The sequence below is a fragment of the Acomys minous genome, assembly GCF_964271855.1.
Source record: "Acomys minous genome assembly, chromosome: 12".
In the NCBI taxonomy this organism is placed as follows: domain Eukaryota; kingdom Metazoa; phylum Chordata; class Mammalia; order Rodentia; family Muridae; genus Acomys; species Acomys minous.
Window position 1 is genome coordinate 13,383,346 of NC_140493.1, and position 24,495 is coordinate 13,407,840.

Sequence of the window (24,495 nt, forward strand, 5' to 3'; positions counted from 1 at the left end):
GTGTGCTCTGTACCAGCAGCCCACTTAAATGGTTTGTTGGGTGAACAGGTGAGGTGGCAACACCACTTTATTAGGCTAGGCCAGCTAGGAGGCAGCACTGGAGTAAGTGGCCCCACTATACATTGGGGGCACAACAAGACCTGCAGGCATATACTACCTTCCACCCCTGCCTCAGGGCACTCCACTCAAGGCTGGGCCATGGATGGGGCAGCGTAGGTCTGGAAGCGTGTGTGGGCTCGCTGGTGTGTGAGCAGTCTCAGAGACATGGTGTCCACAGCTGCCTCCAGTCCCGGCTGCTGGGTAATCTCCACCGTATAGTCATTAGCCTGTGGAAACGAGCAGTTAGCCTGTGGGGATGAGGAGTCCAGGGGTGTTTCCCCAGCCCTTGTGTCCCAGGCCACTTACCAGTTGCAAGGAGGCCAGCATGGAGCGGCACACCTCAAAAGCAGGCTGCCCAGCTACAAGCTCTGCAAAGGGACACCACTCATTGAGCCGGGGAAACTGTGAAACCAGCTGGTCCCCACAGGTGTGGATATCAAAGGGCACGTGCTGCTCCTGCACAGGAGGAGGACATGTTAGCTTCATGTGGAGAGACAGTTCTGGACAAAGGCCAGGCTGTGGGAGAAGGACATCATTGGTGAAAGCGTGCCTCCTCACCTGCTCCTGGAGCAGGGGCTGAATGGTATTTTCCCAGTCCCTGATGCGTTGGCTCAGCTCTGTCTCCTGCACAAACTTCTGGGAGGTGGCAATGAAGAGTTCCTACAGAAGGACCAGTGGGGGGGGAGGGGGAGAAGGGAAGGACCAGTGGGTTCTCCCTTGCAAGGAAGGACCCAGGGTGCCCCCACTGCTCCCACCTCTGTGAGCCAGGCCTACCACATTTCTTCGGACCAGCTCCTCATATCTCAGGGACTCTGGCATAGCCTCTGCATCTAGAAAGCCCAAGCATGAACTGCTGCAGCTATGGAGCCACGTATCCGCCCTCCTGCAGCTCTTGCTCCCTCAGCACACCTCAAATCCCCACCTAGGCCTACCCAGGTCAGCAGCTTCCTCAGGCATCACCCCATCAGGCCTGGCATACTCTTCGGGCTCTAGAAAGTCATCTGCGGAGACATGAGAGAGGTGAGCAGAGGCGGCTGCCCGGCCAGTGGAGGTTCTGAGAGCACTAGCACTGACCTCCAGCCACCATCAAAGGCTGTACCTGCTGCTACCCCTAGGTCTTCTAGGGACTCTTCCAAGCGTTCCTCCTCTACAGGCCACAGATCCTCCGAGGCCCTGGGCAGCCATGGCTCAGTCATCTGTCCAAAGAACATGTATGAGGAAACTCATCTTCCAGGTCCTGTGGGGCCTCAGACCTCAGTGCTATGGGTACTTGCCTTCCGTCTCCGCAGCTTTTGAAGGGTCTCTAGCTGTTCTTTGACCTGCTTCCAGTACAGCACGTCCATGTCTGCAGGAGAAGGCCTTATAAGGGGCTTCCCCATCCAACCCAAGCTCGGCCTTGTCCACCCAGAGCTTCGAGTGACCCCGACAGGCGGGACAGGGGTAGAGCTGGGGAGAGTAGAAAAGACTGTTTTCTCTGAACAGGGACGTAGGATCCCAGCCTCACCTGCAAAGGTTGGGCCCTTCCGCCGAGTCCTCCTGCCATCAGTATTTTCAGCATCTGTGAGACAGTGGTTAACAAGAGGCAAGCCAAAACCTCAATGGTCCACAGATGGGACTGCTCACAGCACCCAGGAAAAAGGGTGTGCCACCTTAGCCCACACATTCACTCACAGGCAGCCAGGTACCACTGGTGGAAGTCCTGCAGCTTGCTGGCACACTTCCTCTTGCGCTTCTGTCCTGGAGCCTCCTCCACAGAGGGTGGCACGGAATAGGGTTTACCTGGAGGCGCAGAGGGACTGCCTCAAGAGTAGCCATGGGAAAGGGAAACAGAACCCACCTCTAGCCCATTACCTCAGCCCAGAAAGGGAGTGCAAGTGAGGTGCCACCAACCCTGCTTACCTTTCTGGAAGATCTTCGAGTCCAGGGAGTCAAAAGGGTCCAGGCTCTGCCAGGGGTCTGGGGTCTTCTGAGCACAAAACACAAGCAGAAGCTGAGGAGGGGAAAGTGTAAGCCCTCCCTACTAGAGCCGCCGCACGTGACAGCTCAGGATCAGAGCCCCAGAGCTGCATGGTGGAGAAGTACTGAAGGTCTAAAGGCCAACAGGGCAAAGGCAGGACAGGTGATGTGAACATGCCTTTCCCACCAGGGCACAGGGACTTGGCATCTCTCACCTGCGGCAGGGAGGCAGGTTCCAGGGGCCCTTGTCGCTCCTGCAGCATGCATCTCCTTAGCAAGGTGGTACTCTGCAAGAAATAGGCTCTCTTCTTCTGGGCCCTGTGCACTCAAGACTCTCAAGATCCCAGAAGTTCTGCTCAGGCTCACATCAATAACATATGGTTCAAGGGCAGGCTCAGGGCCTAACTCAAAGATTAAAAACCATACAGAGGACTGTCAAGTGTTGATGAAGAGCTCACCTGCTAGCGTGAGGACCTGAGTTCAATCCCCAGCATTCACATAAGTAGCCAGGTGTGCTGGTGCTTACTTATGTTGCTTAACAGTTTCCTCCCAGATTCACATGATGACATAGGACGTGAAAAGCGAAGTGAAACAACACAATGTTCTAAGGCAGAGGTTCTCAACCTTCCAACCATAAAAGTATTTTCCTTACTACTTCATAACTAATTCTGCTACGGTTACAACCATAATGTAAATATCTGCTATGCAACCCCCAAAGGGTTGTGACCCACAGATGGACCCACTGTTCTAAGGGGAGGTCAAACACTCCACCCTGCAAGGAAGCTCCTTGCGCTCAGGAAATAACTCAAAGCTTCAGGAACTATCTAAAACTGATCAGATGCACTATATCCCCACCTCCTCAAGAGCACATATACATAGAGGCTGCTGAGAGAAGGCTCTCCAGCAGCCCAACCACTTAGGTTCAGAGGCAGAGACCAGTCACGCTGTGCAGAAGACACTCAGGCAAACTGAGCCCCCGAAAGGATATTCTCCAACCTGTTGAGCTACCTGCAACCTGTGCAGTGGCTCTGGGTTTCCAGCTTTTAGTTCCCTAGACAGAGTGAGCAGACATTTGCTCTTAGCTCCCCGAAAAGAATGTCACACAACAGAACTGACACCTGAACAGGGACGTGACAGGATGAAGTGGAAGTGTCTGTGGGGATGCTGGGATGACAGTCATCTTCTGTGTGGTATGGGGTGGCATGCCTGCTTGAGGAGTGGGGTCCATCACAGGAATATGGAGAGGCCCTGAAAACAGCTAAAAGGTGTGGTGTGTGGTCCGACAGCGCCTCAGGGCGGAACATCGGCAAGCAGCGGAGGAGGTTGCTTGGCCATTGCTATGTACAGTATGAAATGTACCTGAGGCTGAGACGGTGGCCAAGCAAGAGCTTGTCTGTATAAAGGAGAAACTGCAACCCTGAAGGGAGATGCAGCCTCTCATCTGACAGGAAAATGGGAGGATGAGGCGGGCCCCTGACCTGCCATTTCTTAGAGCTTAGAGGCTGAAAGGAAAATAAAGTACAAAGTAGATTCATGCTCAGAAGCCCTTCCTGGGATCTAAGAACTCGGAACCCATGGGGATATTACGAGTGAGGAGGACATGATGGAACGTGATGGAAGACACCCCTCATGAAAGAGCCTGCCGAGTCTGCCTCGTGTCATCCTGGGACATGGAATCAGACAGGGTCAGCCTGACAGCTGTGGAGACAGAGTCTGAGCAATGTAGCCGCCCACCCTCCTTAAGGCAAAGGCTGCATAACCTGGGACATGGAGGAAGCCATAGGAACTTGGTTACCTCTGTCTGAGGTCCGCAGAAATGTCTGGGAATGGAAAACGGTGGAGGAAGGATCAGGCCCTGCTGAGGGGACTGGGACTAAAGCAGCTGTGTTTGAACACCACTTTGCCAGGCCACACAGAATATGTAAACAGGAGAGTTTTTAAAATGCTTGACTCACTAGTGACCTGAGACTGCTCTGGGATGTGATCTTGATGAGGTTGGAGACTTTGCCGATCTAACAGTCTAGAGCAGCGTATGAGTCGAGTTTGTAAGGCGCTGAAGCACCAGGGAGGAGATACAGCCAACAGCGGGCCCTCTGTGTAACTGAAGAATGCTAAGTGTGACTGCTACAGAAAGGCTCACGAAGCTTTGGGCAGGCCAAACAGATGTGTACCCCAGTATCCCACGGTCCCTCCCTGAACACTAGAAGTTCGGAAGGCTATAGCTAGGGGCTGCAGCAAAAGCAGCCTGAGCACAGTGCCTATAGAGCTTTTGGTCTTGGTCAGGCACAGAAGCAGAAGAACACAAAGACTTGTCGCCCTAGCACTGGGGAGGTGGAGATAGGCAGCTTCCTGGAGTTGAGTGGCCAGGTGGCCTAGCCTAACAGATGAGCCCCGGGCCCTAGTGAGAGACCTTATCTCAGAAGACAGGGTGGAGACTAGAGATGGTTCATCAGTTAAGAGCCTGGCTACTCCAGCAGAGGACCCACCCAAGTTTGGTTCCCAACACCCCCTGGGCAGCTCACACTGTCTATAAATCCAGTTCTAAGGGATATAACCGCCTCTTCTGGCCTCCACAGGCACCAGGTATGAATGCACGCATGGATGTGCGTTTACTCACACACATGAAATAAAAATAAAAGGAATCCTTTTTTTGAAAAAAGAAAAGCAGGACAGCTCTTGAAGAATGAAACTTAAGCCTCTGGCTCCCACATACACGAATACAAACAATCCTAAGGAGAACTAGTCATGGGGAAATTTTTCCTTTAAAAACACAGTATCACAGCCAGCTACGATGGTGCACACCAGTAATCCCAGTACTAGGGAGGCAGAGGCAGGAGGATCGCTGTGAGTTCGAGGCCAGCCTGGTCTACAAAGTGAGTCCAGGACAGCCAGAGAAATTCTGTTTCAAAAAAAAAAAAAAGGAAAAAACCCAACAAAACAAAACACAGTATTGCTGGGGATTTAAGTACACAGTAGAGTACTAACCTAGCATGTACAATACACTGGGTACAACAGCTAGCTTCAAGTAAGTAAAGGAGCAAGTAAGGAGAGCACAAGAGCCTGGCATGCTAGCTCAGTACTTGTCCCAGCATTTGGGAAGCTGAGGCAGGAAGATCACACAAGTCCAAGATTAGCCTGGGCTATAAAAATGAGACCCCATCTCTCCAATAACCAAACCAAACAAAATGAATAATAGACTATAACCTCTACCCGGAATTAATAAATGCTACTGTTTCCTCCTAAATACAGCAGGTTGGTGTTAAAATAAATAATTTCCTCTTTTGTGTGTGTGAAGTGTGTGTGATGTGCATAACGTATTTTTTCGCTTGAGTGTGGCTATACACATGTGTAAGTCCAGCCCTGATGTTAGGGTCCTCCTCAGTGGGCTCCACCATATTCACTGAGGCAGTCTATCAAACAAACCCACGTGTAGTCCTGCCAGCCAGCTTGTTCTGTGCATCCTGTCTCTACTGCCCAGGGCTAGCATTCCAAGCAGGCTGCCACACCTACCCTAAATTTATGTGGCTTCTAAGGATCTCAGCCCCGGTCCTTAGGTCCCATGCTTATGTGTAAGTGTTTTAACCACTGAGCCACCTTCCCAGCTCCTGAGTGGATTTTTTGCTTTCAATATATAGCTCAGGCTGGCCTAAAACTCTTCACAATCCTGCCTCAGCCACCAGGGTATAGGGATTCTAAGTATTAATGACCCTGCCTGGTTTTACTTAAAAAAAAAAAAAACTTTAAAATTTCTGTATATGTGTAGGGAGACAGTATACACATGTGCAAATGCCCAGGGAGGTGGCACTGGATTCATCTGCATATGTGTAGGGAAGCAGATGCCCGTGGTGGAGGCACTATCTCCCCATCCCACCTGCTGTGAGGTCCTGGGCTCGGCCGACTCTACAGCAGCCTCCAGGGGCTCCTCTGCCACATCCTCTGCATCCTCATCTCCACCGCTGAGCACTGGGCCTTCTAGAAAAGTGTTTGGGTGGGAACCAAGAAACCAGTTAGCTCTAATGAGGTGGAGGCGAGGCACCGGATGGAGCTTCCGTGTAAAAGGCTCATAGCCAAGTCCCAGAAGAGATGGACAGGCCAGTCTCTCCTCTACTCCAACCGAGCTATCGCCAGCCCACATAGTCTTGCCATTTACATTTACCCAGAAGAGACCTGGGAAAGCAAATCTCACTGAAGATTGAGCCCCAGCACAAGAGCCAACAAAGACTGTATCTGCTACTATAGGCCTGTTCCCCAAAAGCCAATGAACAGGAAGCAGACAAGACAGGCTAGGGAAGCCAAGAGCATCCAAAGTCAGATCCCACTTTGCTCTACCTCCCTGATGCTCCCTCCCCCCCCCCCTCTCCTCACCTGGCTCTGGGGAGCCGTTGAGTACAGAAACAGGACTCCCATTCCTAGACACTTCCATTGGCTGCTCCTCAGCATCTGGGAGACAGATATTAGACTGGTCAGGGTCCCTACTGGTGCCCAGTGAGCCTCTCTAGATTGTCAGCCAAAAGCAGAACCCAGCAGGCCCCAAGCCTGGGACTAAGGTACCAGGTACCAGGCCCCAGTACTGAGCCGAGCTGGCAATCAAGGTACAAAAGAAGGATGAGGGAGAGAAGCTCTGGCCAACCTATTCAAAGTGGAAAAAGCACGTGGAGAGAGACAGCTTCTAAGAGTAGAGATGGCAGGTAGAAGGTACCCAACAGTAGTTTCCCAAAAGAGAGACTTCTACTACTTCCTCCCCACTAAGCCCGCACATCCAAAGCCTCACCTTTCTGGCTCCTTGGCGTGGGGTACACAGCCACAGGCTCCACAGGACACATTCCCACTGGATCCAACATAAAGGAACCTCTGGGATGGGGGGTACACGTGTTCATCCTGAAATCCTTCCGGCTGGCCAAGATCTCACCCTGACAGCTGTGTTGGCAAAAACATACTTGTTCCCGAGGCCCTCGGCAGGCAGGCCTCCTGCCCTTCTCTCCCACGCCAGCTCCGTGTGGTACCTATACAAGGGGCTGTTGTTCTTTTCCACATCATCAGGAGCCACCAGGGCCATGGGCAGAAGGGGTATGATAAGCAGCTCCTGTGGGCCGGAGGGGAGAGCTCGGGATTCTACCCAGAGTAGCACTCCAACTGCTATCCCCACCTCACAGGGCCGGGACACTCACACTGGACGCCTGGTCATTTTTCAGATCCACATTAGCCCGGGAGTCCGGGAAGTCATCCAGTGACACGAACTGCAGGAGACAGCACAGACCCATGGCATCAGGGCCAGGCAAGCACCTAGGGCTCAGGCCACATGCCCCAACTCAACTCACCTCTTCCTCCATCTCACAGGAAGTCCCTGAGTTGATAGCCCTGTTGTTCCCATCTTCTTGTACTAGAGAGAGCTGCTTGGCTCGCCTGAGAGAGTAAAACATACCAAGAGCATCCTGGGAGGCTTCAGGAGCCTCCCAAACTGCCAACAGAACACAGCTAAGAAGAGGAAGGCCTCTTACTCCTGGCTCACTTGGGTTTTTGTTTGTTTTGTTTTGTTTTTTCGAGACAGTGTCTCTCTGTGTAGCCTTGACTGTCCTGGACTCGCTTTGTAGACCAGGTTGGTCTCGAACTCACAGCGATACGCCTGCTTCTGCCTTTGCCTCCCAAGTGCTGGGATTAAAGGCGTGTGCCCTGGCTCACTTGTAATACTCACCTCTTGCCAGAAATAAAATCAAGAGCCTGGTAGACCAGCAGATAGAGGTACTCCACCTGGTAACCAGAGGCAGACAGTAAGGATGTGGAAAGGAGGGGCCTGTCTAAAATGCTGTTTGGAAACACTGCCTAGGGCAGGGGACCTTTCTTATTAGACACTGGTACACATCAAATCTGGCCATCGCCTCCAAATTTCCATATAAGCCAAGCCAATTCGACTACTATTAAGTAACTCCCACTACCCAGAGTGATGGCATATGCCTGTAACCTCAGCACATGGGAGGCTGAAGCAGGAGGATTACACTGAGTTTGATGCCAGCCAAAACTATACAAAAGTTCTGGGCTAGAGTGTGAGATTCCATTTAAAAAAAGAAAAAAATGACAAGCCTGCTCAGAACTCAAAGGCTTGAGGCAGGAGAGTCTCAGACTCAAGGCCAGCCTGGGCTGTGTGCCTAGCTACTGTCAGAAAACAAAGCACACTAGCTACACAAACAAAAACATAAAACACAAAAATAACTCTCTGGGGCTAGAGAAATGGCTCGGCAGTTAAGAAAGTTTGCTGTTCTTTCAGAGGACCTGCATCTGGTTCCTGGCAAGCACAGCAGCCTCTCACAACCACCTGCAGGTCCAGCCCCAGGGGAATCCAACGACCCAGGCCTCGGGACCTGCACTCATGTGCACACAACCACACACGTAAGTACCTGGCATGCCAACACATGAATCTGAGTTTGAACCCTCAGAGTCCACGTTAAAAAGCCTAACACAGCAGTGCATGCGTGTAACCCCAGCCTTGGAGAAGGCTCCGGTAGCAGAGACACGAGGAGCCCTGAAGCTCACTGGCCAGCCAGCCAAAGGTATCAGTGAGCGTCAGGTTAAGTGAGAGACCCGGTCTCAAAAACAGCAAGAGTTAAGAGATTAAAGGCAACAGACATCAACCTTAGGGCTCCACATCCACGTACATACACATGCGCAGGGCACACACACAACAATTATAATGATAATAATCTCAAGTCCCGTCAGTCTCATCAGAATTACTTTGACAGCTGAGGTTTCTATCACTTACTTGCCCCATATTCCACACAGCCTCCTTGACATAGGTCACGGCCATGTCCCGATGGGTGCCCACCATGCTTCAGACGGCTCCTGGCACCTCCCCCACAGACCAGAACCCTCACATATAGTACCCACTGTTCTTACGCCCGGCACCCCAAGGCCAGCTGCAGCTCCCCCTCCTAGCTACGCAACCCCACTCACAGGAAGGTGCCATGAGTCTCTGATGGCCGTCTCAACGGGAGGCCTATGGTGAACCTGTCTGACAGATCTTTCACTTGCTTCTTCTTTTTTTTTTTTTTTCTTTTTCTTTTCTTCTTTTTGATTGAGACTAGGGTTTCTCTGTGTAAACCTGGTTGTCCCGGAACTCAATTAGTGGTCCAGCCAGGCCTCAAACTCAGAGATCTGTGTGCCTCTGCCTGGTATTAAAGGGTGTGCCACCACCTCTGGATTTTCACTTGCTTCTTATTGGTCCCCTCTTAGGGGTTGGTCTCGTCACTGTGTATTCAGATGCTGATTTTTGTGCCCAGAGTTCGGGCACAGAACAGTCTGGACATGGGCACTGTCATTACTATTGAAGAATAGTAATAGCCCTGTCTCAACGTTATGTAAAAATTGTCCTCCACCATCTCTGGTCAACAAAAAGTCGAACAGCCAATAATAGGGCAGGAGACACTGGGTGTGGTGATGCATGCCTGAGTTGAGGCGGGTCCCAAGGGAAGCAGAGAGAGGAGATAAGGCTGCCATGAGGACAAAGATGGAACAGGAGTGCTAGGGTCAGATGCCACGAGGGCAAAGATGGAGTGGGAGTGCTAGGGTCAGATGCCACGAGGACAAAGGTGGAGCGGGAGTGCTAGGGTCAGATGCCACGAGGACAAAGATGGAGCGGGAGTGCTAGGGTCAGATGCCACGAGGACAAAGATGGAGCGGGAGTGCTAGGGTCAGATGCCACGAGGACAAAGATGGAGCGGGAGTGCTAGGGTCAGATGCCACAAGGACAAAGATGGAGCGGGAGTGCTAGGGTCAGATGCCACGAGGACAAAGGTGGAGTGGGAGTGCTAGGGTCAGATGCCACGAGGACAAAGGTGGAGTGGGAGTGCTAGGGTCAGATGCACAGTCACACCTGGATCTTTATGTGGGTGCTGAGGGCCCAAGCTCAGTCCTCATGTTTAGACAGCACTTGTGCCAACTAAACCATTCGAAACTCAAATTTACCTTGGCACTGCAGATCACGTCTGCTATCCAAACACAGAGCAAGCTCAAGGCCAGTCTGAGCTAATAAATCCTAACTCAAAACCTAACAGATTGGAGATACAGCTTGCTTGGTGAAGCATGTACCTAGCATGCACAAAGCCCTAGCTTTGACCCTGCCCTAAGGACTCCAAAACTTGGACACGGTGATATACACCTGTCATATTCCTGCCACTCCAGGAGTGGCGGCAAAGGGATCAGAAGTTCAAGGTTATCTTCCTCTGATATGCACGCACAGTGTTTGAGATCAGCCTGGGATGCATGGGATGTGTCTCAAAAAAGCAAACACTAAACCCCCAGTTTCTCTGGCATTGAGAGTAATGAAGGGTGACCTACGGTGCAGGCAGGTCGCAGATCTGTACCGTGCTGCCATGGAACCCACCTTTTTACTGTAGACACAGGCTGAGCCCTGGATCAACAGTGCTGCCTCGACGAAGTTCATTGTGGTTTTGCCTTCGTCAAAAGAAATGCAGATCTGGTCCAGCTGTAGGAAAGAACATCAGTGAGCTGGACTTGGTGGGCATGGCTGTGATGCCAGCAGGTGGGAGACAGAGGCAGGACTCAAGGTCTGCCTGAGCTACATAGTGAGACAGTCGCAAAGGCAGTAAGACAGCAGTACAGGAGAAGCCTATGCTCACGTCCTCCAGGGCAGCTCAGTCCACCACCCACAAGCACAGAGAACTCCTAGCCTACTCTGGAGCTTGCCAGCTGCCTCTGGCTGTTTCTAGAGAAAAGGTACACCTTTGTGAGTCCCCCTGCTTCCTAGATCCTTGGAAACCAAGTATTTTGGAAGAGGGAGGTACCCAAAGGATACTGACCATGATGGTTAAAGCTGCATACCAGCTCTCATCAGCATCCACATTGTACCTATCCAGGCAGAGACAGGAAATGGGTGGCATAAGCAGCTCTCCCTCTGCAATCCTCCTTGGCCTCTGTGAGCCTTGGCTCTTAACCAGTGTTTTGGTTATTTTTTTCCCCCTTGAACAGGGATGGACAGATCGATGCCATGTGCATCTGTCCCTCCCTGGTCAAGCTATGAGCCACACTTATGTCAACAATTGCCAAACCTATCCTCAGAACAGCTTTCTTCCTGAGGTTCTGGGGTTCCATTTACAAATACCTATTGAGGGTCTTAGAAAAAAAAAATCAAAACACCCCACAGAACTGTTCTTCAAGGTATTGGGGATTGAACTCAGGTTTCTTGCAGACACTCTTACTATTGCCCAAACTGTCTTATTCAACTATCCAAATTTTTGTTTTGTTTTTCGAAACAGGGTTTCTCTGTGTAGCCTTGGCTCTTCTGGACTTGCTTTCTAGACCAGGCTGGCCTCAAACACACAGTGATCCCCCTGCCTCTGCCTCTGCCTCTGCAGGGATTAAGGGTGTGCGCCACCACACCCGGCTGACTATCCAGATTTTTTAAACAGGTATCACATCAACAAGTCCATGCTGCACTCCAGGCAGCCTCACTTCTGCCCAGGAACGGAAGGATCTGGGCTCCTCTGCTCTTTCGCTCACCAGCCAGTTCAACCTGGGAACAGCCCGTACCACTTCAGCTTCCTGTCCAGTGGCAGCTGCCCTAGGCCAGCCTAACCTCTAACAGGGCTCTTTCAGACCCCCAGTCTTCTTCTGTCTGTTCTTTATAGGTTTTCTGCCACTTGGAGAAAACCTGCAGAATACCAGAAATTCTAAACAAGGCCTCCAAGGGAGGTCTCTAAACTCACCAGTCTCTTCCGGCTACCATCCTTTACCCGTGAGCTCTACTTTTATGCATTCCCCTGAGGCAAGTACATAGAATGTTTCATCTTATCAGATATGGCAACTCCTTTTTTACCTCAAATAAAATCAGGTCCCTCAGTCAGAGCCTTTATAGTATCCTAACTTTTTCTTTCCAGTCTAACATTTGTTTGTGACAACACAGATACAGGCAATGGGGGGAGAGGGAAGAGATCTGCTTTGTCCACTATCAGCTCTGACGTCCGGCTTTTCATTAATCTCTCTAGTGACTATGACTATTTCAGTTTTTGTTGTAAAGATTACATTGGTTTATATAAAACAGAAAGAATCAGTGCTTAGGCCAAATAATACCCAACAATGTGGTTCCTACTTTGACAGCCATACTCCCTAAAGAGCAGGAATTTTGTTTAATTTTCGTTGTTGTTGTTTGTTTTTGTTTTTTGAGACAGGGTTTCTCTGCGTAGCCTTGACTGTCTTGGACTCGCTTTTTAGACAAAGCTGGCCTCGAACTCACAGATCCACCTGCCTCTGCCTCAAGAGCAGGAATTTTATCAAAGCGTCAGTTACTCTTTGCTTGCCATCCTTTTTTTTTTTTTTAAACTTTAAGGTGGTTATTGGCACACAATAAATAAATGAATAAATAATGTAATACCATAAGGTATGTTAGAACACTCTGATAACTGTATGGATAACAAACAGAGAGCATAGACAGCACCAGTGGCCGAGTAGCAAAGTGTCAGGAGATGCAAAGAAGTCATTTTGTTGTTATTTGAATTTTGAAACAGGGTCTCATATAGCTCAGGCTAGCTTCAAATTTATTCTGCAGCCAAAAATGATCTTGAACTGACCCTCCTACCTCCACTCCACCATCAAGTATTGAGATGACAGAAACGACAGCAATATACCCGGCATAGAGAAAAAGAGCTGGTCAACCCAGGAAGCAAATTTAACAGACCCTTTTAGGAAAACTGACTGCACAGTGTGACCTCCTAACACTGCTTTTGGCATTTCTAGGCCAACTATGCAGGGCAAGTTGATCATCAGATCACATGTTCATTTAATATGCATTTATCCTGCACCTACTATATGTCAGTTATATTACAAAGGAGAAGAAAGCATATACGTAGTCTCTACCCTGTGGGGTGGAGACAGACCACAAACAAGCAAGTAAGCTGAAGAATAGCGTGTGACGTTGTGTTATAACAGAAAGAATTATTTTAAATAGTCAGCTGACACTTAAGCCTTAAAGAAAGAGGGCCGGATGTGACGGCGCACACTTTAAATCGCAACACTAGGGAGGCAGAGGCAGGTGGACCTCTGGGTTTGAGGCCAGACTGGTCTACAGAGTGAGTTCCAGGACAGCCAGGGTTACACAGAGAAACTCCCCTCTTGAGAAGCCAAAATATAATACATAAATAATAAAAGATTTAAAGGATGAAAAAGACTCAGCTATAAGTAGAAGAGTCACTAGTAAGACAAGAAATTACAAATACCCTTCAGCCAAGAGCAAGCACGGGATGCCATAGGTTGACTGTTCAAAACAACCATAGCAACAAGCATCTTGAGGTGTGGCTTAGTGACAGGGCACTTGCCTACCATACATGAAGCCTGTGGCCAGTGAGCTGGCTCAGTGGATAAATGACACTGCCATGAAGCCTGGTGACCTAATTCAGTTCCCAGTACCTCCAAAGTACAAGTAAAGAATAGACTCCCACAAGGTGCCATCTGACCTCCACAAGCACACTGGCATGCATGCACCCACACACACACTACTTTTAATTTTTAAAATCAAAATCACAAAAACAAAAAACCCACACGAGGTACAGAATATTCATGGGTAAAGCTAAAACTACTGAGCAACACATGCAGTGAAAACCCGAGGGCTTTAAACTAACCAATGTTGTGGCCTGACTAAATTTTCCCCCCAAAGATGTGCATGTGCTTGATTTATGTGCACCGTGTGCTTGCAGGGGTCCACAGAACCAGAATGCGGTCCTACAACCCCTGGGAGTTAAAGGCCACTGTGAACTGCATGATTTGGGTTCTGGGAACCGAACCCAGGTCCTCTGCAGGAGCAACAAGTGCTCTTAACCAGAGTCACCTCTCTAGCAATCATTTTACGTGTCTAAAACATTAAGTGGGTGTTCTGCTTGCATGCAATTCTGTGCACCACTTGCGTGCTTGGTGCCAGTGGAGGCCAGGTGAAGGCACTGGATGCCCTGGAAGTTACAGATAGTTCTTATGTGTCCTGTGGAGGCTTAGAATTGAACCTGGGTCCTGTGGAAGACCAACCAGTGCTCTGAAGTGATGAACTATCTTTCCAGCTCACTACACCCCATTTCTCTCTCCAGTTTTAATTCTTACTGCTAGATGGTGCCCAATCTAGGAACTTGCATGGGAAGCTTTTAAATATCTAGGTGTAATAGGCCTAGACATAACGGGGGAATGGACGAACTTAAGTAATATTCTGGCAACATAACTGACAGACTCCATAGGTAAAGTTGGTGTGGGATATGAGGCCTTACTACATCTCTTAATTTTCACCGTTAGTTATACAGTAAAACTCTATACCAAAATAGAGGACTAGAATGTGGACCAGCAATCAAAAGCTCCACTTTAAATAAAACCCAAGAGTGCGTATAACATCCCAGCACATGCCAAAGGAACGGCTACAACAAACAGATTCGGAGGCAACACTGGGACAGCTTACAAGGAGGAGCAGTATGGGTATATCCCAGCACATAGGGCTGAAAACCTGTATTTTAAAAATCACACAAGTAAGATTTTCTATTTTTAAGGGAAAGAAGGCTCCACCCCGAGTAGCTCAACACTTCAGAGAAGAAAAAAAAAGCAGCAGTGAAATAGAAATCTTAACAGTACTGTTTCAGAATGGAAATTATCAGACCAACAAATGCTCCCCAACTGTATTAATTACAAGTCATTTCCAGGGTCTCTTGTATTCTGTTGGATGAACACCGCTACTGTTCAAGACAGATCTGTAACTATTCAGTAATGGAATCCGATTGTGTTGGGTTAAGGAGTGAAAAGGGCACAAACCGAGAAGACCTAGACACGGAAGCTAAAACTGTTAGCACAGAACGCTATAGGCTAGACTACGGCAAAAAACCAAGGGCGGATCCTTCAGGACAGAGCTGGCTCAAGTTAAGAGGCCCGGGTGTGGGTGCGTCGCTCTACTCTAGGGAGGAGAGTGGGCGGAGCTTGAGGTCTAAAGATAGGAAACCCCTTCCGGATTCAGACCTCTCAAATACAGTAAGAGTCCACGCACAGTAGGGTTGATCAGTATTCTCAAATAATCAGGTGGCTGAGACAAGAAGATTTCGAGTTTAAGGCCTGCCTGGGCCTGCCCCCCCCCCCCAAGGAGAAAAGGGGCACAAAAAGGAAAAAGTAATTTAAAAAGGCAGCCTGGCGGTGGTGGCGCACACCTTTAATCCCAGCACTTGGGAGGCAGAGGCAGGCGGATCGCTGAGTTCGAGGCCAGCCTGGTCTACAAAGCGAGTCCAGGACAGTCAAGGCTACACAAAGAAACCATGTCTCGAACCCCCCCCCCAAATTAAAAAGGGTAGTGGCAGAGCGCTTGCCAAACTTGTACAAAGTCCTAGGTCAAATCCTAAACATTACAAAAGCAAAACAAAACAAAAATTATGCTTTCTAACGTACTGCACTCCTCAAAGAAAATGGAAATAATATATTCATTGGATAAAATTACCACCCAACCAAATCGATTACAATTTTCACTAATCGGCAGACTTGACAATGACAGCGCCAGGATAATCTAACTGAACAAAGTTTCCCGAGGCAGACTGGAGTTGGGGGAGTAAAGAAACAAGACTAAAGACAAAACACCAGACCGCTACAGACCTGGAGGCGGAGAGTGGCAGTGCAGCCTGGGTCCCCAGGCCGGTGCCATTCCCCGGCCGCCCTCACCTCCTCCAGATACTCGCCCAGCTGTGTCGCCACGTCCACCTCCCAGTTCTTAGTGAGATCCCGAATGGGCTGCAAGAGGTGAGCAAAGCGCACCTCCACATCCTCCATGTCCAGACAGGGACTAGAGGCCCGGGACCGTACACTGCCTCCGGATAGGACCAACAGGTTTAACCAGCTACTGGCTCTGGCGGCATTTTGGCGTTCCCGCCCAGGAAGTACGTACACAGGGCGCGGCGCGCACACCTATGACGTAACGCGGGCCCAACTTCGAAGAGGTAAATGGAAACACAAGAGGAAAAGAGGCGGCCCTAGCGGGGGCGTGGCTGCGCGTTTGGGGCGTGCCCAGGAGCATTCGAAAAGATTAAGTTTCTGGGCGGGTAAACCGGGATTTGCTTGGCACTGGGTGGAGCTCCGTGGCCAAACCGGACGGATTCCGACTTGGGCGTGGGCCAGAGGCGGGGCTGTAGCGGTGGCACTGCTTCTGAGGACCGCGTAGCGGACATGGCGAGCTCCCGGGTCCCACGGCAGCTTTTCCTGCAGGGTGTGGCCGCAGTCTACTTGTTCGCTTTTGCGTCCCTCTACACCCAGATCCCAGGTGAGGGTGCCGAGGGTGGAACACTCACACGTGGTATATCATCCCTTCCTTCGCCTTGCTGCATATGAGCTCTCTGCGGCCCTTGTGAGGTCCAGGCCCCTCTGTACGCGGGGCTAGGGGGCGATAGTTTGTGTATTGCAGGCAAGAAGAGTTGGGAGTTGGGGGGCGAGAGAAAGGTGCGCAAGGGTCGGTTTCCGTAACTATTAGGATTCTCATCTAGGATCAGGGTAGAACCCGGAGGGGAGTGTGGGTGGCAGATTTCAACCTGGACTCTGTGGGGCAGGTAGGAGAGGGCTGGGCTCTGCCTGGGGGAAGCTGCAGACCCAGAGTCAGGTCTTCTGAACATGAGATTGGGGTCAACACTTCCTAACCTTGAGAGAGCATCTGGTAGAGCAGGCCCTACCTGGGGTGGGAACATCTGCAGGCACAACCTGGGATGCAGGGGTGCGGGGGGGGGGGTAGCCTTTGGAGACCCTAACAATAGGGCGTCTGCCTTCCTGGAGCTGATTGGTTGGTGGGCACCTTCAGGACCTAAGTTCGGATGGATTTAGTTTAGGAAGGCAGTATCTTAAGACCTGGCCCTGCCATGCCCTCCCACAGGCCTCTATGGCCCAGAGGGCATCCTTCCTGCTCGAAGAACACTGCGGCCCCAAGGCAAGGGTCGGTGGCAGCAGCTGTGGGAAAAACCAACGCTGCTGTGGGAGGCACCAAAACTGGGGCTGGATACTGCCCAGGGTCTGGATCTACTGACTCTGTTGGGCTCCGTGCTAGCCCTGGGTGCCCTGCTCCTGAACTCTCTGCGACATCCCTTCATCTACCTGCTGCTCTGGGCTGCCTACCTATCAGTGTGCCAGGCAAGTGAGACCCTTAGAATTTGAGCCTGTGTCTAATCCACCCGCTCTGCCTCACCTCGTGCAGCAGAAACACAATGGCTCTCTTAACAGCTCCTCTCCCTACAGGTGGGCCAAGTGTTCCTTTATTTCCAGTGGTGAGTGACTTCCTGGGCCAAGTGCTGCTGCCTGAGGCTGGGCAGGGATGTTTGCCTCGCCTGGGAGGAGCCTGGGAGGGAAGCAGCAGCCTTAATAGGGAAAAACCTTTTATCATATTTCCTCTCCTTGTAGGGACTCCCTGCTGCTGGAGACGGGCTTCCTGGCTATACTGGTAGCCCCACTGAGGCAGCCATCCAAGCACAAGGTCCCCCAAGGTGGATTAGCAGGCGCCTCACCCCATGAGGACCTCCCATTCTGGCTCGTGCGCTGGCTGCTGTTCCGACTCATGTTCGCCTCCGGTGTGGTGAAGCTGACCAGCCGCTGTCCTGCGTGGTGGGGACTCACTGGTGAGGGCCTGGGCCTGGAGCTGGGGTGTTGTGGAAGCTCTTAAGCAGCCCTGACCTCCATCCCATTCCCTGCAGCCCTCACCTACCACTATGAGACACAGTGCCTGCCCACGCCAGCTGCCTGGTTTGCCCACCACCTGCCGGTCTGGCTGCACAAGCTCAGCATGGTGGCCACCTTCCTCATCGAGATTGCAGTGCCCCCTCTCTTCTTTGCCCCCATTCGCCGCCTACGATTGGCTGCCTTCTATGCTCAGGTGGGTAGTGTATGGACATCACCGCTGGCCAGTGAGTCTTGTTGGGGCCAGAGCAGGCCTGGGAGTGGTTAGGTAGATGGGTGCTGTAGGGAAAGCACTGCAGGCAGAGATGTAGTGCTATTCGGTTCAGGTGTGTACCGTCAGGTAAGGCTGTTGTCTTTGTGAAGATGTCAGTCTCCAGGCTAGTAGGGCCCGGGAAGAAGAGCCCTCTATAGATCTGATTGCAGGCCTCCCGTGCAGGTACTACTGCAAGTCCTGATTATCATTACTGGCAACTACAATTTCTTCAACCTGCTAACCTTGGTGCTCACCACTGCCCTCCTGGATGACCGGCACCTGTCTGCAGAGCCTGGCCACAGATACCACAAGAAGATGCACACCTGTGAGTGTCATCCTGTCATGACAACCAGACTGATGTCATCTGCCCGGTATTTCCCAAGAACCCCTTTTCCACCTCCACTCCAGCCCCTTGGCTGTAGATCCTCAGCCAACTTGTGACTGTCCTTACCCATAGCCTGGCCCAAGACCCTGCTGACCATGTTGTCCCTGCTGCTGGAGCTGACTGTCTATGGGCTGCTGGCCTATGGCACCGTGCACTACTTTGGCCTGGAGGTTGATTGGCAGCAGGATATCATCGTCTCTAAAACCAGTGAGTGCCAACTTGGTGGGGGGGGGGCAGGGGGGAGGTCTGAGGAAAAGGGCTGGGTGAGCCCCTAATCACAATCCCCCCACCCCTTATTTGGCAGCCTTCACCTTCCACCAGTTCTCCCAGTGGCTGAAGATGGTAACCCTGCCTACTGTGTGGCTGGGGGCAGCCTCCCTGGCCTGGGAGTTGCTTATCGCCCTCTGGAGGTGTGTATATATACCTGAGGGCAGTGGAGAGGAGGCTGTGTTCAGATAAGGCCTGACCATACACGGGCCCCGTGTCCCCAGGTGGATTCATGTACAAGGATGGCTGCGGAAATTCTTTGCCAGTATCCAGCTCTCCTTCCTGGGCACCGCCACAGTGGCCTTGTTCTTGATCAGCCTAGTAGGTAACCCTGTGGAGAATGGGTTTGGGGTAAGATGGGGCAGGACTGAGCTGTGGCCTGCTTGCCTGCAGGTACCTTACTCCTACATGGAGCCTGAGACCCACGGGCGTCTCTGGACTGGGGCTCATCGCCTGTTCAGTTCCGTGGAGCATCTACAGCTGGCCAACTCCTACGGCCTTTTCCGTCGGATGACTGGTCTGGGTGGGCGGCCTGAAGTGGTGCTGGAGGGCAGCTATGACGGACACCATTGGACAGTGAGCCCTCTCAAAAGATGCGGGGGTGAAGGGACCCAGTCCAGCCTTCCCAGCTAACGTTATGTCCATCTGTCAGGAGATTGAATTCATGTACAAACCCGGGAATGTGAGTCAACCACCCCCTTTCCTGATACCCCACCAGCCGCGCCTTGATTGGCAGATGTGGTTTGCAGCCCTTGGCCCACATACACACAGCCCCTGGTTCACCAGCCTGGTGCTCCGTCTCCTGCAGGGCAAGGAGCCAGGTGAGCGATAGTCTGGGAAAGGGGCTGGGAAGGGAAGGACAAGTTCAGATTCACAGTAAGCTCTCTTCCCCTGCCGCAGTGATCCGGCTGGTCCAGAACCAGGTTGCCAGGTATCCCTTTCATGAGCGGCCACCCACCTACCTGCGGGCCCAGCGCTATAAGTACTGGTTCTCACAGCCCGGGGAGCAAAAGTAAGCCTGCAGTGGTGGATGGGGTACCAGGGCCTGGGTTATAGCCACATGGTGACTGTCATTCTGTTACAGCCAGTGGTGGCACCGCCAGTGGGTAGAAGAATTCTTCCCACCTGTATCCCTGGGGGACCCAACGCTGGAGACGCTGCTCCAGCAATTTGGGCTTCAGGTATGAAGGAGTCAGCTGGACTGGTGAGAGGTAGCAGGGTGCTTACCCATTGCAGGTGTGAACCTCAAGGGCTTTTCTCGGTTTTGTCTCCATAGGATAAGAGTCCACCCCGGACCCGCAGCCCCAGCAGTACCCTAGCTCAGACGCTGAACTGGGTGCGGACGCAGCTGTCTCCTCTGGAGCCTTCTATCCTGCTATGGGGGCTCTTGGGGGCAGCGGTGACTGTCCGAGTTGTGCGGACCCTACTGGCTCCCCGCCCACTCCAGTCCTCAAAACCGGCTAGAGAGGAAAGACGTAAGCAAACTCCCAAGAAGGATTCCAGAGCTACCTCTGAGCGGGCTGGCCTGGCCCCCAACAGCAACAGCAGTGACTCCTTGGCCCCCCGGCGGAAAAAATAGCTTCATGTGCTGTCAGCGTCCATCATGTGCTGACGAAGTCAGATCCCCGGGGTTCCAGCACATACCATGACAGAGCCCAGCCACTGTGCCTTAGCCAGTCCTGCCAGGGCAGATGCAGACTGGAGCGCTACCCCTGAGGATAACTTGGTGTTACCAAGAGCCCTACTTGTCCCTCGACGCCAACCACACCCTTCACTAGTCACCTTCTACTGTCTTGGCAGCCAACCCAGAAGTGGGCATGAGGGCAGCTCAGGACCTTTCCTGGGACATTGTAATCAATGTACCCATAGGTGCAAAGGCCTGAGTCTGGAGCTCCTACCCATCCCGCTGTGGAAAGGGTGAGCTAGACCTCCTGAGGATAGGAGCCAGGGGTGGTGGGGTCCATGAGACAGGGCGGGCCTGCCCCTGAGACGGCACCAATAAAGGCACCATTTCTACATACCCGTTTACTGGTGGTTTCTTCCTTCTGAGGAGACCTGAGGACAGTGGTACAGCCTAGACTGGTTATTAAATGGGCTCCTTCCTGTCACTCGATGTTCTCCATAAAATAAACAAAAAGGCAGCCTGGCAGTGGTGGCACATGCCTTTAATCCCAGCAGAGGCAGGCAGAGTGCTGTGAGTTCAAGGCCAGTCTGGTCTACAAAGTGAGTCCAGGATAGCCAAGGATACACAGAGAAACCCTGTCTCAAAAAAAAAAAAAATTTTTTTTTTAAAGCCTAAAAAAAAAAAAAAAAAAAATACCAGGAGCCAGGCATGGTGGCGCATGCCTTTAATCCCAGCACTCGGGAGGCAGAGGCAGGCGGATCACTGTGAGTTCGAGGCCAGCCTGGTCTACAAAGCGAGTCCAGGACAGCCAAGGCTACACAGAGAAACCCTGTCTCAAAAAAACAAAATAAAACAAACAAAAAAATGCCTCAGTGTGGCATATCCTGGCCAACCTGCAAGATGAGAGCTGTGAGGCCAATGGAAAAAGATGAAACTAGAGCCACCTAAGCTGGGCATGGCATGTGGCACATGTCTTTAACCCCAGCACTCAGGAGGCAGAGGCAGGCAGATCGCTGTAAGTTCGAGGCCAGCCTGGTCTACAAAGGAAATCCAGGATAGCCAAGGCTACACAGAGAAACTCTGTCTTGAAACTTTCCCCCGAACCCCCCAGAAATAGAACCACCCAAAGACCAGGGAACTTCTAGAACACAGCCTCTCTCCACCTCCTGCTTTACTTCTGGTCTTCAGAAAGGTCAGAGTGTAAAAAGGATAAAGGAGGAAGAGCAGAGATGTTTGTGTTAGCAGAGGTGCTAGACCTGGGATGGAAAAAGAAGGTGCCTGTGGTCCCCTCTCGCCCTGTCCTGGGAAGAGGACAGAGTGGAGCTGGAGTCCATTTCTCAGGGTCAGGAGGTCAGAGCCCTCCTCCCTGGCATCTTGCAACACAACTGCAAATTCCAAGGACCTTCCTGTCTGTTTATCCCGAAAACTGCCATTGTTGATATGTATTTGTTGTTTTGTTTAGTGGTTTTTGTTTTTGTTTTACTTTGAGACAGGATTTCTCTGAGTAACTCTGGCTCCCCTAAATACCCTCTGGCCTCAAACTCAAAAATCCTCCTGCCTCTGCCTCCCAAGTGTTGGGATTAAAGGGGAGCACCACCATGCCTAGCCATGCCCAGTTTGTTTTTTGTTTTTTTTATGTGTTGTGAAGATCCGCTTATATGGTAAGCAATTTACTGACTGAGCCATCTCCCTGACCCCTTAACTATATTTTAAAGATTGACTTTAATAGCCTTTAATTACATGTTTGTTTGGGTATGTACATGTGAGCACAGGTGGCAGAGACAGCAGATCCCCCTGGGGTTACAAACAGTTGAACCACCAGATATGGAGGTGGAGCCTGAACTTGGATCCTCTGAAAGTGCAGCACACACTAACTGCTGAGCCACCAGTGTATCTAAGTCTATATTTGTGAGAAAGATTAAGCTTTGTCACAGGTGGAAGCAGTCTTGGCGGGCTTTACCCTTGGGGTACCCCATGAATACCTTGTGACCGACTGAGTGGAGCCATCCTGGGCCTGGAATTCAGGAAGCAGACCTGGGAACCCCAACTGGGCTATTGTTTTTCTAATTGACCCTCAACGGGAGACAACGGCCCTTACCATGTGACTCAGGCAGGTGGGGAGGAGAGAACAACAGGTTAAGCCCGGGCTGGAGCACATGTGGAGCAGCGAACAGGCCAGACCTGCAGGCGAGCCAGAGAGACATCTAAGGACCCGTCCCGTGGAACGGATACTGGAAGGTTCACTCTTTTGTCCCTTTAACCTTTTTTCCTTCTCGTGTAAGCTAGTTGGGTTGTATAATAAAGTTTAATTGTTAAGAAACAGAGCCAACATATATTTTTGTAGCACTCAAAATATTTTGTAACTATAATCTCTTGCCATTGTTTCTAGAACTTTCCCAATACCCCAAGCAGAAGCCCTATATCCCTTAAACATGAATCCTCCTTAGTCCCTAGAAACTTGTGTTGTTGTTGTTGTTGTTGTTTCTTCTTTTAAATTCTAGACACCTAGAAATTGACCCTGTGCAGTCCCCATCTCTTAAATTGGCAAACAATGTATATATTTATGATACAATATATGATAATTTGAAATGTGTTCAACATATGAGTCAGTTAATTAACACACATATATTTTGTGTATGTGTGTTTAGGACTTAAAATGTATTACATTTATTTATACTAGGTAGTACATGCTTGTGGAGGACGGAGACAGCTAATGGGAGCTGGTTCTCCCATCACATTAGTTCCAACAATTAAACTCAGGTCTTCCTGCTTGGTGGCAAACACTTTCACCAGGTGTGCCATCTCAGCACTCACTCCTATTAATAATTATCTGAAAAAGAAAAGAAAAGCCTGGAGGTGGTCGTGCATACCCTAGGCAGAGGCAGGCAGGGCTACACCAAGAAACCCTGTCTCTGAGAGGGATGGGGGGGAAAAGGTTATCTCTTCTGGGCTTGGGAGAGAGTGGAGGGATAAAACTATTCCTGTAGAGACTTGAACCCTCAGAATTCATGGGAAAACATGGATGACCGTGAAGCCAACTTTTAGTCCTAAACACAGAGACAAGGGCTCTCTGGAGTAAGCTGGCTAGCCAAAATAGCCAAAATGGCAAGTTCTGGTTCAGCCTGGGCATCCATACGCATGCGCATGTGGATCCACACACAGGAGTTCCCGTCTGCATGGAAGCACACGTGCATCCACCTCTCCCTCATTCTCTTTCTCTCTGTCGCTCTCCTTTAAGAAACAGGCATGGCGGCAAGCATTCAGAAAACTAAGACAGACAGGAGAATCACACGTCTAGACAGACAGTTCCAGGCTAGCCTAAACTACACGTAAACTCTTGATTTAAACGCAAAACCAGAGCTGGGCATGGTGGCGCATGCCTTTAATCCCAGCACTCGGGAGGCAGAGGCAGGCGGATCACTGAGTTTGAGGCCAGCCTGGTCTACAAAGCGAGTCCAGGACAGCCAAGGCTACACAGAGAAACCCTGTCTCGAAACCACCCCCCCCAAAAAAAAACCCAAAACCAGCCGGGCGTGGTGGCGCATGCCTTTAATTCCAGCACTGGGGACAGATCACTGTGAGCTCAAGGCCAGCCTGGTCTACAAAGTGAGTCCAGGACAGCCAAGGCTACACAGAGAACCCCTGTCTCAAAAAACCAAAAAAAAAAAAATAATAAAAAAAGCAAAACCAAACCAGACAAAAACCTATCTGGAAGAGAGCTGTGCAGCTCCCTTTGCAAACTTTGGTTGGGGGTTGTATCTGAGGCTAGCCTAAGGTATAGTATCAGATTCTGTCTCTGAAGAACAAAGAAAGGGAGCAATTCTCTTAGAGAAAGAAATTTTTTTTACCAGCTTCGGTCTCTTGATTGCTGTGATTATAGGCATGAAACATAATTATACTTTCAGTTTCTTTGAGGAAACTGTTTAAAACTTTTTTAGGTTGGTTTTTTTTTTCTAAGATTTATTTATTATGTATACAGTGTTCTGCCTGCATGTACACCTGCATACCAGAAGAGGGCATCAGATCTCATTATAGATGGTTGTGAGCCACCATATGGTTGCTGGGAATTGAACTCAGGACCTCTGGAAGAGCAGTTAGTGCTCTTAACCTCTGAGCCATCTCTCTAGCCCCCTTAAATTTTTTTTAAATTACCTTTTCTCTTGTATATTGTATGTTAAGCAGATTGTCCACCATCGGTTCCTCCCTGCCCTCTATTTTCTCTGCCTCCCCTCCCCCATCAGGCCTGTC

General features: G+C 50.7%; 2 protein-coding genes across 5 annotated transcripts; one reads left to right on the forward strand and one right to left on the reverse strand.

The window, feature by feature from the left end:
- Positions 1–44: 44 nt before the first annotated feature.
- On the reverse strand, positions 45–15,957 carry NCAPH2 (non-SMC condensin II complex subunit H2). Of its 3 annotated transcripts, none has more exons than XM_084802934.1 (20): positions 15,730–15,957; positions 10,430–10,531; positions 7,748–7,803; positions 7,374–7,458; positions 7,224–7,292; positions 7,059–7,138; positions 6,827–6,972; positions 6,421–6,495; positions 5,927–6,027; positions 2,271–2,342; positions 1,999–2,065; positions 1,771–1,878; positions 1,604–1,657; positions 1,374–1,444; positions 1,199–1,295; positions 1,032–1,100; positions 874–929; positions 658–759; positions 406–555; positions 45–326 (listed from the first exon to the last, which is right to left on the reverse strand). In XM_084802934.1, the coding sequence occupies exons 1-20, from the start codon at positions 15,835–15,837 to the stop codon at positions 186–188; spliced, it is 1,809 nt and encodes a 602-aa protein (XP_084659060.1). In that variant the 5' UTR covers positions 15,838–15,957; the 3' UTR covers positions 45–185. The 3 variants fall into 3 exon arrangements, with proteins under 3 accessions (XP_084659060.1, XP_084659058.1, XP_084659059.1); XM_084802932.1 differs by having other exon boundaries at positions 15,747–15,956; XM_084802933.1 differs by having other exon boundaries at positions 15,823–15,935.
- Positions 15,958–16,012: 55 nt separating this feature from the next.
- Positions 16,013–20,641, forward strand: LMF2 (lipase maturation factor 2). 2 transcript variants are annotated; one of them, XM_084802928.1, is made up of 14 exons: positions 16,013–16,324; positions 16,925–17,178; positions 17,284–17,312; positions 17,446–17,660; positions 17,736–17,914; positions 18,155–18,296; positions 18,429–18,563; positions 18,661–18,766; positions 18,848–18,944; positions 19,017–19,199; positions 19,276–19,444; positions 19,524–19,635; positions 19,708–19,804; positions 19,900–20,641. In XM_084802928.1, the coding sequence occupies exons 1-14, from the start codon at positions 16,231–16,233 to the stop codon at positions 20,200–20,202; spliced, it is 2,115 nt and encodes a 704-aa protein (XP_084659054.1). In that variant the 5' UTR covers positions 16,013–16,230; the 3' UTR covers positions 20,203–20,641. The 2 variants fall into 2 exon arrangements, with proteins under 2 accessions (XP_084659054.1, XP_084659055.1); XM_084802929.1 differs by lacking the exon at positions 16,925–17,178 and having other exon boundaries at positions 16,236–16,324.
- Positions 20,642–24,495: the final 3,854 nt, after the last annotated feature.

Bases quoted from the DNA above. Each gene is read 5' to 3' on its own strand.
- NCAPH2 (XM_084802934.1), bottom strand. From the start codon at position 15,837: ATGGAGGATGTGGAGGTGCGCTTTGCTCACCTCTTGCAGCCCATTCGG. The intron at 7,459-7,747 runs GTGAGTATTACA...TTACTCTCTCAG, and splicing joins GATTTTATTTCTGGCAAGAG to GCGAGCCAAGCAGCTCTCTC. The intron at 2,343-5,926 runs GTGGGATGGGGA...TATTTCTTGCAG, and splicing joins AGCCCAGGACCTCACAGCAG to AGTACCACCTTGCTAAGGAG.
- LMF2 (XM_084802928.1), top strand. From the start codon at position 16,231: ATGGCGAGCTCCCGGGTCCCACGGCAGCTTTTCCTGCAGGGTGTGGCC. The intron at 18,564-18,660 runs GTGAGTGCCAAC...CTTATTTGGCAG, and splicing joins TATCATCGTCTCTAAAACCA to CCTTCACCTTCCACCAGTTC. The intron at 19,636-19,707 runs GTAAGCCTGCAG...ATTCTGTTACAG, and splicing joins TCACAGCCCGGGGAGCAAAA to CCAGTGGTGGCACCGCCAGT.